Source organism: Chaetodon trifascialis, chromosome 7 (assembly GCF_039877785.1).
Source record: "Chaetodon trifascialis isolate fChaTrf1 chromosome 7, fChaTrf1.hap1, whole genome shotgun sequence".
In the NCBI taxonomy this organism is placed as follows: Eukaryota; Metazoa; Chordata; class Actinopteri; order Chaetodontiformes; family Chaetodontidae; genus Chaetodon; species Chaetodon trifascialis.
The window spans coordinates 7,493,703-7,508,104 of record NC_092062.1 but is presented as its reverse complement, the minus strand read 5'-3'; the positions used below and the strand labels follow the sequence as shown (position 1 = coordinate 7,508,104).

The 14,402-nt window shown below is 42.5% G+C and overlaps 1 protein-coding gene across 3 annotated transcripts in view; it reads left to right on the top strand.

Moving 5' to 3' along the window:
• The window catches only part of LOC139333438 (intermembrane lipid transfer protein VPS13B-like), a 319,141-nt gene that overhangs the window by 29,761 nt on the left and 274,978 nt on the right, over nucleotides 1-14,402 (top strand). For all 3 annotated transcript variants that reach the window (XM_070965843.1, XM_070965844.1, XM_070965845.1), the window contains 5 exons: nucleotides 863-1,030; nucleotides 2,378-2,559; nucleotides 4,017-4,191; nucleotides 9,713-9,978; nucleotides 13,455-13,550. In XM_070965843.1, coding sequence (XP_070821944.1) covers nucleotides 863-1,030; nucleotides 2,378-2,559; nucleotides 4,017-4,191; nucleotides 9,713-9,978; nucleotides 13,455-13,550 — 887 coding nt within the window. The remainder of the gene's footprint in view (nucleotides 1-862; nucleotides 1,031-2,377; nucleotides 2,560-4,016; nucleotides 4,192-9,712; nucleotides 9,979-13,454; nucleotides 13,551-14,402) is intronic.

Below are 14,402 nucleotides of genomic sequence, written 5' to 3'. Positions count from 1 at the left end.
CTCTTCACCACAAAGCTGCCAGCATCCACATTTCACCTTCACCAAAAAAACCTACTAATTCTGTTTCCTGTTTCTTTCCATTTGTACGCATTTGATTTCTCTAGCCCTTGCTCTCATATGGCATAGTGCATTAATTTCAAAATGAGCGTGTCCAGTCATCACACTATAAAATGAATGCATATTAAAAGATTTCACCCAGGCTGCCTGTTTGTTGGTATTTATCATCTCATCATCGGCAGAATGTGTCATTCTTTTCAAATTTTGTGATTGTGCTCTCAATAACTCTATCTGTATCTATAAAGTCCTGTATTTTGTATGTGTGAATGCATGTGTGGCTAATGCTTGCATATGTTTAAGTGGTGTGTTTAAGGCTCCTCAGCGGTTTAACGGGCTTGGGATGGATATGTGTGAGGCAGCATGTGCATAGTTTTGGGTTAAACAGGACTTTGGATCAGAGAGGAGGGGAGAGCTCTGCAGAGATTCATAAATTCACCCAGGATTTGTAGCACTGCTCAGGCAGGGTGAGGAGCAAAAATGTTTTCTTATGGATATTTAGCTCCTTTCACTGTACATGTCCAAGGGATAGACTGTGGCGAAGAATAACATGTCAGGACCTGCTCTTATTTATGAGCCCATGAGGGTGGCAGGGGTCAGTGGTATTGAGCCTAGACTTTCAGGGAATGCGGCTCTGGATTTTACTGTTTTTCTGAGTCTCAACATTAAGTTAATGTGTCCTGATATATGCTGGTGGGAAAATGCTATTATAGCTCCTGTTCCTCCAGTGGGCATGTGTGTCTCTTTGTGATATGGTATGCTTTTTGTTTACAACATTGTGTCTCATGTTTTTTCTTTGTGTTTGTAGGTTACGTCCAGAGTCTGATCAGACGTGTGGTGAACAACGTGAATATTGTGGTGAACAACCTGATCCTTAAGTACGTTGAAGATGACATCGTGCTGTCGGTCAACATTACCTCAGCAGAGTGCTACACTGTAGACGATATATGGGAGAGGGCCTTCATGGACATCACTGGTGAGCAATGGCTGCTTACATTCCTTGGTAGTGGGATTAACTAGTAAATCCACTGAGACAAGAACCTATAAATTACACTAAGTGTTTAATTTTGTTAGTTCAAACTTGGGTCAAACAGACATATATGTTTAAACATAGCTGTTTGTGTAAATGCCCTATGTCAGCTGCTGGAGTAGTCTCATTTTCAGACTATTGATAAACTCCCCAGTCTGATTGGAGTGTGCGTATGTCCAATGCAGAGTGGGCTTCGACACAGAAAAGAGCTCGCGTTTAAAACCACAAATGATGGATGAGGTGGGGGATTTGAAACCTAAGAATGCCACTGGTAAACAGAACAGTAGGAAGTGCAGTCCTTGTGGGCCCTTGCTTTTGATGGCGACATGCTTCATGTGTTGTGTTCTTTTGGATTTAATTCCATGAGGCAGAGACACAAATTAGTTGTAGGAAAGAGTGAGGATTTTAAACCAAGCTGCTCGTTCATGTTGGAACCTGAGGAGATCAGAATAATATATAAACTTTCACAATCCTCCTAGTCAGTGGGTATTCACTGAAACAATACTATAAGCCTATTTCCATTTTCTCTGAAGAGTTTCTATCCATTGCACTTAGAAGGTCTTTGCAGTACAAACTCCTGGCTTTCTCGGGTTACTGCCAGAGAATTACAATTATTTTAAACTTGAACTACCATCATAACCTTGGAAAAAGAACTGGTTCTTTACGGGGAGTCGCAAGAGCCTACATCAACAGAGAGTTATGAAGTGGTCATTTTCAGTCATTGTTATTGCTGTGGAATTTCTTGTTAAGGGGGCCCTAAGCAGTGGATGAACAACCGTTACTGGCACTGCTTAGAGGTTGAAACCATTCTGGGAATGATGAGTCCCGTTATCAGTCTGTCAGGGGTGAGTGAGTCAGTGACAATTGAGAATTTGATGATGTGTGATCATCCAACACACACACGCCACAGAGCACATACCACACCCCTACACACACACACACACACACACACACACACACACACACACACACACACACACAAAAACAAACAACTTGGTTGTACCTCTTGTAAATGTCACATTACACAACAGCTCTGTAATGTCTGCTGAGTGTCATCTCCCCCTGACTTCCTAGATGTCAGATAATGAGGATTTACTGTTGGCGCCTGCTCTCTGTTAGTGTGTGTATGGTTGCATTTTCTTGTGTTAAGTGATACCTCTCGGTTGGCGTACATTTCTCTGTTAACGTGCATGTCTAATGCATGTATGCTGACAGGTTTGCTTAGTGTCAAACTTTAATGTGAAATGCAAAATCATCTACATTCCTTTTGTTTTCTTTTTTTCCTCCATGAAGCTCCAGAGCTGGTCCTAAGGAAAGTGATCAACTTTTCCGACTGCACTGTGTGCTTGGACAAGCGGAATGCCAGTGGCAAGATCGAGTTTTACCAGGACCCGCTGCTGTACAAGTGCTCCTTCCGAACACGCCTCCATTTTACCTACGACAACATCAATTCCAAAATCCCATCTGTCATCAAAGTGAGCAACTCCAAATGTTTGCAGTAACCTGATCACCATTACCTTCCCAAATCTCAAGATTGAGAAATGTATATGGATTAATGTGATATCATTTTGCTGTTGTCCAAACATGTCACACATGCTTGTGATGGAAAGGTTGAAATTTGTCACAGCAGGAACATGTGACTTACTTCTGTTAGGTTAGCTGTTCTCAAATCAATAGCAGGATGATGACTCATGTTAGTCCTTTGTTCTGCACCACTGATGTTGCCAATCAGTCTCATGTTAGCTTAATTTCAAAACAATAGTAACAGTTTTGTTTAGAAAAAAAGTTCTTCTCTCACTAAAGAATCATCACAGTCAGTCTTTTTTCTACTCATCGTTAGTGGAACAGCGGAAGGTATTTGTTGTCTTAGCTGTCTTATTCCTTAATGTGGTTTGATAATTGTTTATATAGTCAGATCTAAACAATTTCTGATGGAAAAGGTGACATCTTGCTTCTTTTACTGATGCATTTTTAATGTCTAAAACCCATGAATAAAATAAGGAGATCCTGTAAACCTCTAGCCAGAAAATTGATTATGGATGTCTGTGGTTTATGTTTTTCTGCATTGGATTTGTCATCGTTCCACGATAAAGCTACGTCATGGTAAATTTAGTTTGGTTGCATTTATCTGTTAAACACAATTTATCGACAGGCTGAATTAAAGCCGAACTGCTTCAATCTCATCTTCGTATAGTCAGTTAACAAGCTTGTTGTTTAGTGACCTTTAGTCAGGTTTTCATGGTGTCCCGTCAAGTGAATGACACATGAAAGATTTGCCACATTGAGAGTAGTTATAGCATGTTACAGCAATAAGTTACAGCAATAACACTATTACATCCACTTTTGACTGTATCTTGGTTTGTCTTCTGTCTTTTATAATCTATTAACATTATATGCAGTGTATAATACAGACCCCTCTGCCAAAGTGAAATGTTTTGTAACTGCTGTAGATGATTACAGTAAACACATGGCTTCGTGTATTTTGTGGGCACATTTGCTTCCATTTGGACCTGACGTCTTTCTTTTTAAAGATGTTTTTATTTAAGCGAAATAGTTTTTCAGGCTCTACTTTTTTTATACAGCCATTGCCTTTACATTTTGGGATCTATCAACTTCCCTCTTGTTACTCTATACTGTGCCCCTTATCTACTTGCACGCAGACCATAATTTATGGTTTGTAACTGTAGGTCATCATATAACTTTAACAGGATCAGAAATTGCATCTTCTGCATGCATGCAAGTATCCACCAGTTAGCCAGTGGGAAATGCATACCAGTTCTGACAGGGGCTGGGGCAGCGTTACTTTTTTTTTCTAGACATTTCTGTTGAAATTATGTGGGAGCCCACCAAACAGGGTTTGGCTTGTCGCCCATTTGACATCTAAAGTTATGACTAAACAAGTCAAATTTCAAAATTTCTTCTGTTTCCTCAGATCCAGACCATGGTGGAGAGCCTGAAGTTGTCTATTACCGATCAGCAGCTACCAATGTTTATCCGCATTTTAGAGCTGATTATTGCCCTCTACTATGGGGAGATCGGAGGACACAAAGAGGGCGAAGGAGAAGAGGGCAGCGGTCATGTCAGGGAGGCCGGAGCAATTTTACCTGGTGAGTGAGGTCTCTTAGAGAAGGTGGCGACAATTCTGTCTCTGACCGTTTTTTTTTTTTTTCCACTGTTTTGTTTTTCGTTTGTCATCTAAAAAAACTAAATAAATAGCCTTATTTCATTTTTTATCCGAATAGAATTTCTTTAAAACTTGTTACAGTAGAATTTGACACTTGGTGACTAGCAGTAGCAGTTGCATACAATTCAATTCAATTCAATTCGATATTCCTTTATTAGTTGCATTGCATGTGTAGGTACATTAAATAAGGTCCAGTAGGCTGTAGTCTTTCACTTACAGAACAGTAGAATGAGGCAGTCAGGCACTCTTTTTATGGATGAGGGTCCTCCTTTCTGCTCAAACTATTGTGCTGTAGCTGCACATTTCTACCAATTCATCAAGCAAAAGACACATGTCTCTTGCACCCATGTGCACAGCAAAACAAAAGCAAAAAAAAAAGTCAAATTTTTTTACAGCCATTATTCTGTTCTATCAAAGTTAATATGGAAATGATATGTTTAGGTCTCACTGGGATGCAGCATTTGTGTGTCAGTATGGTTTCTGTAGCTGTCATATTCCTCAGACAAAATGAGGTCCAAAGCTCTGAAGTGGTTAATGAGCCATCAGACCGCGCTTTGACTTTTTCCCTTACCCAGCGTTTTCATCTCATGACGCTCTGCATGTTGCCTTCTTCTGTTCAGGCTCTATGTCTGTCCATATGCTGCTGTTGTTCCTAAACGGGACATTTAACATCACTTTGACCATGGTGTGCGCTCCTCCTGCTTTTTCCACAAACAAAAGCCGCAGCGTGTAACTCAACACAGACCGTTGTCGTCAGGCCTGATCCCCTCCATGTGCATAGAGGCAGGAGAGAGGAGGATGAAGGGAAGAAACATGGATGAATCAAACACAGGCCCATCTTGGTCTTTCTGATTGGAGCACCACAGGAAATCGCACTCCCCACATCCAGGAGCTGAGCAAAACATACCCATGCAGCCGGCTGCTTTCGCAAACATGCCATACACACACACACACACACACACACACACACACACACACACACACACACACACACACACACACACACACAATCTCACACCTATACATAGATTATATACTTTTAATAGCTGCAGCCACCCCCTTAAAAAAAGACCCCACCTCATTCCCTAAACGCCCTTCTCATCACTCCCCCACTGCTCATCCTCTTCTCAGCCAAAGAGAACAGGATCATATCCCAGGTCCCGCTGGGCCAAATCAGCCTCTGTAGCACCAGGAGCAAATTATGCTAGGGGAAGTGGTGGGCAGAGGGGAAGCAGGCAGCCCAACACAATACAGATCATTCCTTCACTCCCTCTGACTTGCTCCCTGCCTCTTGGCCTGGAACTTTTACTGCAAGTTGGCGCAGCTTCCAGTTCGGTGTCCAATGCCAGATGTAAGAGTCGGTGTCATGCTACTGCTATGCGGAGCCTCTGAGAATGAATTAGTATCCCATCACAAAAATATACAAGAGGGGACCAGCTCTTGGAACCTGAGCGCCCCCAGATCTTGTTATGCTGGAAGTAATCGACAGAGTGAAGACGCTGAAGGGGGCCGGGGGGGAGGCAGTTCTGCATGTATGTACTGTAGAAGGTGGGTGTGTGTTTGTTGGGGGGGGGGGCTTTGGGCTTGTCCACGAACATATGGTTTTCAGTGTACACATTTCAGATTTAATGAATAAAGCTGAATTCTTTTGATAATAGTAGCAGCATTACTGCTCAGATAATTTCTTATTTATAATAAGAAAATATAATGCAGACAGCCTTTATCGTTGATAGGTTCTGACTACTCAAACATTCATGTGTGTTGACGGTAATGGTGACTGACTTGGCTTACACACATCTTTATTTTTAGTTAGTTGTAGTTTGTGGGAAACAATCATTGTCACATGATTGCTGGAACATGATCCCAGTGTCTCATTTTATCACTTTGATTTGATTTCCCCATAGGCTGCGTGGGGTGTGTATCAGCCTTATATTCCGGCTCAAATGCCCTTCCATGAGTGTGTGTGTGTGTGTGTGTGTGTGTGTGTGTGTGTGTGTGTGTGTGTGTGTGTGTGTGTGTGTGTGTGTGTGTGTGTGTGTGTGTGTGTTTCTTTTTTTTTTTCTTACTCTTGAATATTAATTTTTCCCCCATATGAAGGTGTTTTTTCCTTTTGCCAATTAATGAAGTGGAAAAAGCCTTGTAATGTTTTTATGTGCCCATGATTCACTGTGGCTGCATGCTGTTTGTTTGAATCTTTCTCTTTTAGGTAAGAGCCAATGTCTCATTAATGAATAGCCCTAATAAGTGAACGACGCGGGATGCTTGTGTGTCACTAACCAAAGCAACCTTTCAGTCAGGATTAGACGGCTAGTTTTCCTACTGTCTGAAATTCAATGAAGTCTGTGAAACACTGTAAAAATTTCAGCGGTTGGAAACATAGATGACTAACATGCTTGAATGGACCAGCTGGTCACGGCACCGAAAGCTGTATGGTTTCAACAAGTATGTGAAGAATTATGAACCGAGGACTGTGGCCGCTGAAGTGTTACAGGGTGTGCGTGTGTGCGTGCGCGTGTCTGCGCCTGGAGTTGTCTGTTTGTCCGATGGCGTGTGCACTGTATGTGTATGTGTTTAGTTTTTGTAGGAGAGCCTTAGAGGACTATTGAATGGAATGGACCGTCGCAGACATATCAGCCAGAGGCCACAGGCTATCTCCTCCTTATAAACATCATGTGGTTCCCTTATGCTAGCCCAGTGACGTGACAGGGCCTCTTTTTAATAATCTTTTCGCTTTTTAATATTAGTGTGAAGACGTGGAGGCCATTGAGTTTAGAAGTCTATGGACACGGATGAAACAGCTTTTTGTCTTGCAGAGCGTTTTATATTCTCCTGCCATGACTGCTAGAATGGATTTTAAAACATTTTGATGTTAATGTCACACTGGTAGTGTTAAAGTGAAACAATATGTGACGCACATGTTGATATGTGTTCCATTTTTTAATATCAAAGTAGGTAGGCCTGCGCATCAAAGTGTATGTGTGTTCCTGTACCTGTGAGGAAGTGATGAATGAACAGATGTGATAAAATTAAAATGAAAGGTGTGTGTGTGTGTGTGTGTGTGTGTGTGTGTGTGTGTGTGTGTGTGTGTGTGTGTGTGTGTGTGTGTGTGTGTGTGTGTGTGTGTGTGTGTGTGTGTGTGTGTGTGAGACAGAGCAGCAGATACATAAGATGATGAGTAGCTCAGTGGTCAGGTAACCACTCTACCTCTCCCTCTATAAACATGGAGGGACATCTACTGGCCTGCAAGGGCACTGCCTTCTCTCACTACTCCCCTCTCACTGTCTCAGTGTCACTCAGCTGTTCACTCACTTACACACCCACTCCCTTGCTAGCTAAGACATACACCGCTGCCTAGAGACGTTGGACTCATGGAAACCAGCCATGACTCTGACACATCCTATTACCTAGTGCTCCTGAGCTTTGCTTATGGACATATGCATGCTTACGTGGTGCCACACTGATATTGTGAGTAGTCAGCGAAAAAGATCCAGTCAGGCTTTGATTGCTCTCACAGTGAAGCAGGGAACAGTGTTGGTTGTATTTACCTGTGTGGTCAAAGTGCTCGACTCCACAGCGGCATACATTTTGGCCAGCCCACATCACTCTGGGAATTTTTCACTCACTTCTTTGGATTAATACTTCAAAGTCTCCTTAAGCCGGTCTGTTTTGATCACTTGATCAGTAATTGTGCTTTTATTTTGATTGCCTCGCAATTCAAACGTAGGCTTCGTCAGGCTGTGACGTGAAGCGAAAGAGCTTAACTTGTTGAACTGACACCTCAAAGGCTTCCACGGAGTGAAAACAAAAAGGAAGAAAAGAGAAATGAGAGATAGAATCGGACAGAGTTTGGGGGGGTGAAAAGCCATAACATGGGATTTCCAACTGCCAATTCGCAAAGTGAAAGATTTAATTAAAATATGTCATAATTTTCACCGCCTTAGCCTCTGGGATTCCTAAGCTGTGACCTCACGGACAATATTGTTTTCTCACAGAGTACGTGAGGCCGCGAGGAATGGGATTACACATTCTTGTGTATTGACATCAGCTTCCTGTCTCCCAATGTGTATGGAAACACACACGATGGAACGAGTTCAGAGGTCGGGATCAGGGTCCAGGGCGGTGCATGGTGTTTTGGAACCTGTGAACCCCCAAATAGTTTGCGGAGAAAAAAGGGAATTATAATAGTGAATAGACTTCACAGCACCTCTGCATGTCTTTTGTTACGCACTCGACCGCAATGCGGGTCCAGTGACTTACATCCTATTGGTTTGTTGCTGACACAACATCTGGCCTGTTGGCGGTCTTTACCATCTTTACCTTATTTTATTTTAACCCCATGCCCATTGGTATGTCTGGGCTGTCGTCCGCTCAGTATGAATTTGCTTTCCCTCACCTCTTTCTACATTACGCTCCTCATCTGGTGTGAGGTTTGAGCTTCACAGTAGTCAGTGCTCCAGTCAATCCTCATGCTCTGTCAGGGTGCAGAGGGTGTAACCAATAACCCCACCTCCTCCAACTAATCTTGTACAGTCCTGAAGTGGACCCTTCCAAGCCTTCACCTGCACTCCTAGCACAAGCTCTGCTTGTCCTGATGGCTCATAGTTACCCAGCTTCCCTCATGGCCTCATTTCAGGCTGCTGGCTTCTAAACAACTATGTGACCCAACCCCAAGTTGCATGCGTTTGTGGATGTGGCCTGTGCTGTTGGGTCCAGCTCAGACAGCCCTGACCACAAGGATCCACTGGGCCCTATCAAGGCTCTCCTTTGTCATGACACTGGCTGACGGGCTGTGCCCTCTGGCCTCCAGTGGAACGGACTCCCCTCCCAAACCCCCCCTACCCCCTCCAAGTTCATGCAGCCGTGAGTTCATGCAACACACATATACTCACACACCTGCATGCTGGAGCATTGGCAGCAACTGCTGTGAAACTGCCTTGGTCTGTGCTGTTTTTGTGTGTTCAGTTGACAGCTGAAACATCTTGCTTGTATTAAACTACCCTGAAGGCATGGACAAATTAATTTAGTGTGCTGCACAGGGCACACACACTTCCACTATCTACGGTTTTCTCTCTGTTTGACCAGCTTGTTCTCAGAACCTGCCGTTTTAAATTGATTCATCAGTTAAAGTAAAAGCATGCTGAGGGAGACTCGAGCGTTTGTCATCTGAACCCCGATTGAATGCATTATACATTTGGCAGCACTATTGTGTACAAATGTTTTTTTAGGTTCTCATTCAGGATAATTATGATTTTTTTTCTTCTACGACTTCTACGTGTGCATTGTAACTCCCAACATATTCATCTTAAGTATCTTAAACAGACTCAAGGAGTAAAAGTAGACCTCCAGGTGCTAACACGGACTTTTGTCCCATCACTATTCAAACTCCTTGAAACCATTATGCTTATATTTGCAGTATAATTAATGAAGACTTTTTTCTCCTTCAGGGATGGATGTGGATATGGAAAGCCACGGGACCAGCCAGTACTCCAGCCCAGACCTCTACATGCTGTCTGAAGAAGCAGACCAGGGTTGGGTGTCCTGGGCTTGGTCCTTTGTCCCAGCCATTGTAGGCGCAGAGGAGGAAAGTGAGGAAAGCCTCTACCAGCAGCGAGAGACAGGAGGCATCCCCAGCAACCCCCAACAACACACACCCAAAGACCCCATTGTTTCCATTGGCTTCTACTGCACGAAGGCTTCTGTTACCTTCAAGGTAAATCAGCTGTTTAAAAAAAGCACATCATCATAATGAATGATTACAACAGCAAATCATTTCTAAATGTCATGTGGGGGCTGGAGTGTCTGCCAGCATACATTGGATGAGCATCAATTATATCTTTTCCATGTGTAAAGTTCATGTTCATGTTATTGGGAACAACATCAAAATGAAACGACCAAACAAGACAAAGCAAGTGACGTACTTTCATTTTCCACGCAGTTTTAAAGTGTAGACAATAAATACACGTGGTATGAATGTGATTCAGGGTGAAGAGTGTGTATTTCAGGAAAATAACTACAATATATACAGTAGCAATAAAAATATATTTTCATGTCCAAAAAAACATGGATGTCCTCACTGTGTTTTTTTTGGACATGAAAACAATGTTAAAGGTAACAAAAAGTCAAACCAACTAAGGGGCAGTCATGGTAAGTCAGGACATTCTTGATGAAATTCTGCAGATAATGGTATTTAACGCTTGTATAGAATTTCTTGATTTAGTATACTGTTTTGTTAACAATTACAGTTTTTTTCCTTTCTACCGTTATTGTTCCTTCACACCCACCTCCCACCCCATCCCTGCATCTTATATCTTGTGGTTATTTTCACTTTGAGTCTTAAAGAACAGTTTGATCCTCGGGAAGTTACAATCCTCTTTGTCTCTGTGTGCGGTATAGGGGAGGGTAGTGTAACCGCTAACTGGCGTCTCGGGTCACGTTAATGTTTTAAACATTATACATGGTATGATGACTATTCAGAAATGGATCCCAAACTTTAATCCTGCCTGCTCACTCAGAATAGTTGGAATTCATCTGCGTTTCCCCTCAGGTTCAGCCACTTCAGATCACATTACTGTGTGTGTGTGTGTGTGTGTGTGTGTGTGTGTGTGTGTGTGTGTGTGTGGGTGGTGTGCACGCATACATGCGTGGGTGTGTGTGTGTGTGTACTTGACAGCATGTGTGATCAGTGAAGGGGTGGTATGTCTCAGGCCAAACAGACCTTGGTGCTTTTCTAATAATGTTTAAATTGTTCCTGTATTGTTTGAGTTCTTTTAATCAATTAATTGCCTCTTCTGGAGTAATTGCACACAGCTGAAAGGATGGTTTTTTAAAGGTTCTCGTCTCATTCCTACAAGGAAGTATTTAGTTTGAGGGAATTTCATGTCTTTGAACAGCCAATGCCTGAACCTGAGTTTGACATGGACGTGAAATCAGAGAGGTATTTTTAGATTGCTGACCCATTACTCCTCAGATCTGTTTGATCAAAGAAGTTGGCAGTATGCTTTAATGACTTTTACACACATAATGCATAGTTCTACACTGAACATTTATTCCCCTCCTCACTTTTGCACACATGCCAAACTCTCTTTGCATGCCAGACTTAATTTTTCATGTTAAGAAACATTGTTTCTTTATTTTTGGTATTTTCCATGTATTTTGAATAGCAAATTTCAAGTGTTTCAAGTTTTTTTTTTACTTTTCCTTTCCACTGTATTCTGTTTCTTAGAAATGGACATAAAGATACAGTACCCCCATATTCACATCCAATGTTGTAACATTTCCAAGATGCCTCATAAAGAATCATTTGATTTGTGTTGGACTCCCGAAGCCTTTAAATGGGCCGGAATATAATAAAGGAGAGGTAGCAGGGAAGGCAGTGGCAGCAGTAGCTCTGTGGCTCTCTGTAGCTTTACTGGCTGTATTAAGTGTTTGTGTTGGTGCTGTCCTCTGCTGTGTTTGTTCAGCTCTAGGTACAGTCAGGAATGTCCCACCAGTCTATCTTGGGCAGTGCCAAAGAGGTTCATATTCTTCTTAGACAAACATTCATCATGTTTGTCCCCGTCTGATCAGAAACTCTTCCGCGTCACTGAAACTATGTGCTGGTGTTGTCTGACAGAGTAATTTCTTAGTCAGATTATTTAACTTCCTTGCTCACCACTGCCACCAGTGTGGGGAGGTCCCTGCACGTGATTAAACCATCGGAATCAAAATAGGGGAAGGGAGTGAGGGTGAGAGAGTCTGCTCCATCAGTAGGGATAATAAGGCACAGCTGCTTCTTGCTCTGCACCTGCTTCCTGTGTTGAAGTTGAATGGGTTAGGGCCTGCACAGTTCTGCCCTACACCCACAATTTTTAGAATGGCCAGCCTCAAAAGCATCACAGGTCTGTACCTCTCTCACCCCAACCAAGACTCACTCTCTCTCTCTCTCTCTCTCTCTCTCTCTCTCTCTCTCTCTCAATGAATGTTCTAATGATCAATCCTTCTTCTTTATCATTTTACCTGAATATTCCATGAGCAATCATGTGTACATGATCAGTTTTCCCCTTCCTATCCTCAGTGCTTTAGTCATATTCTGATTGTCATCCTCAATAAAGCCAGAGAGGGCCTCCCCTAGAATTGGAGAGGAGTGGCTGTCATGTGGTTAGATGAATGTCTTTGGCCTGAGTCCAAACTTGGAAGAGAAAACGACCAAAAAGTCCCAAGGCTGGCATCCAGTCTGTGATCTAAGAAAATGTCATCTGTCCTTGTTTGGATGTTATTGTTTCTGGTTTTAAGCATTATTTTCTGGGGCCTCATTGCCCTTCATATCCAAAGACATGCATGACTTTTGTTTATTTTTCAAATCATGCATCTGTTTCAGCAGTGAATTGTGGGAACACACGCGCACACAACATAACAACACATGCTTTCCACTTTTTAATGTTGCATTTTCCTGACATCCATATTATTACCGTAACTGTTACTTATTCAGTCAAGCAAAACTTTATTTTCCCTTTGCTCCCAATGTTTTGCGGTGACAAAATCCCCATTACAACCAGTGTTGCTCATTTTTCATTTGAATACTGCCATTTTCAAACTTTTTGCTTGGTTTTGATCTGGTTTTTGAATACATAATCTACTTTTTGGATCCAGCAGGAGTATTTTTTTCACAGATTAAATAAAAATTGTGAATGTGATGTTTTTCTTGGGCTGCACAGTGGCGCAGGAGGTAGTGTGCGTGCCTCACAGCAAGAAGGTCACAGGTTCGATTCCCGGGTCGGGCCTTTTTGTGTGAAGTTTGCATGTTCTTCCCGTGCATGCGTGGGTTCTCTCCGGCTTCCTCCCACAGACCAAAAACATGCTCATTAGGTTAATTGGTGACTCTAAATTGCCCCTAGGTGTGAGTGTGAGTGTGAATGGTGTGTGTATGTGCCCTGCGATCGGCTGGCGACCGGTCCAGGCTGTACCCCGCCTCTCGCCCGTTGACAGCCGAGATAGGCTCCGGCCCCCCCGCGACCCCGAAAGGGATAAGCGGCATAGAAAATGGATGGTTGGATGGATGTTTTTCTTGTTCTATCCTTGTCACCTCACAGGCACACTAGCTTTGACTGCTATGTATTTATTTTATCTTTGTTTTATTATTTTAGTCTATTGTTTCCCATTCTAAAGAATATAAAATGGATTCTGTGTCTGTCCTTTTTTCCGTCTCAGCTGACAGAGACCCAATCGGAGAGCAGCTACTACAGTCCTCAGAAGGTCAAGTCCAGAGAGGTCCTGTGCCTGGAGCAGGAGGGAATCACTATTGAGGTAAGACTGTAGCTTTATTCTTAACCTGTCACCTTAAATACATGTCAATTGTAAAAAGGGCTGAACACAGCTAATTGATCACAGTCTTTTACTGACTCATTCATATTGCATTTTGTAATCAATGAATGGTCTACATTCCGCATAATAAAGACAGTTTAGCCACAGTGAACAGTGATAGCTTTCTTGAATTTAACCAAATGACAGCAGCAAGTCCAATCTGGATGTTAAAAAATCTGAACTGGTCTTTTCATATTAGAAACAAGCAAGAGAAATGAAATGTGTCATTGTTACATTTGTTGTTGTTGAGCAATTGTACCCATCTGGAAAGCAACTCTGTTACCCAGCATGGCCAGAACAGACTAATGAAGATGCCTGTCTTACTTTTTGATCCTCCATTATTATTATCATTGTCTCCTTATTCACTGTTGGACAGAGGTTCTTCTTAATTCCCTCCTTACGTACATTCATAAAGCCTGTCCAGGTCACTAATCTGTGGCCTGTTGTGAACACAGTGAAATCTGTGTCTGAGTCAAGCCCAAGTCTGATCATTTCCGCATTTCCCCCTCGGCGTAGAAAATATTTTTAAACCTTTTTCTCTGATTACCTGGTTGGAGAGGGAAAGGAGTTTTCTACTCCTAAGCTTTCTACCAGATGTGAGAACTCTGAGAGATTTCCAATTCCAATTTCTGTAATTTATGCTTTTGCTGGAAGAGAGAGAGAGCAGTCTGAACTGGGACCAAAAGCGAGAGCGTTGAAAGGCAAAGGGATGGCTAGTAAAACAGGGAAAACTAGGCCTTGTAATTATTGTGTGGTGAAACGTAAAGTTTTATTGGATTGCTCTCTGTTTAGTTG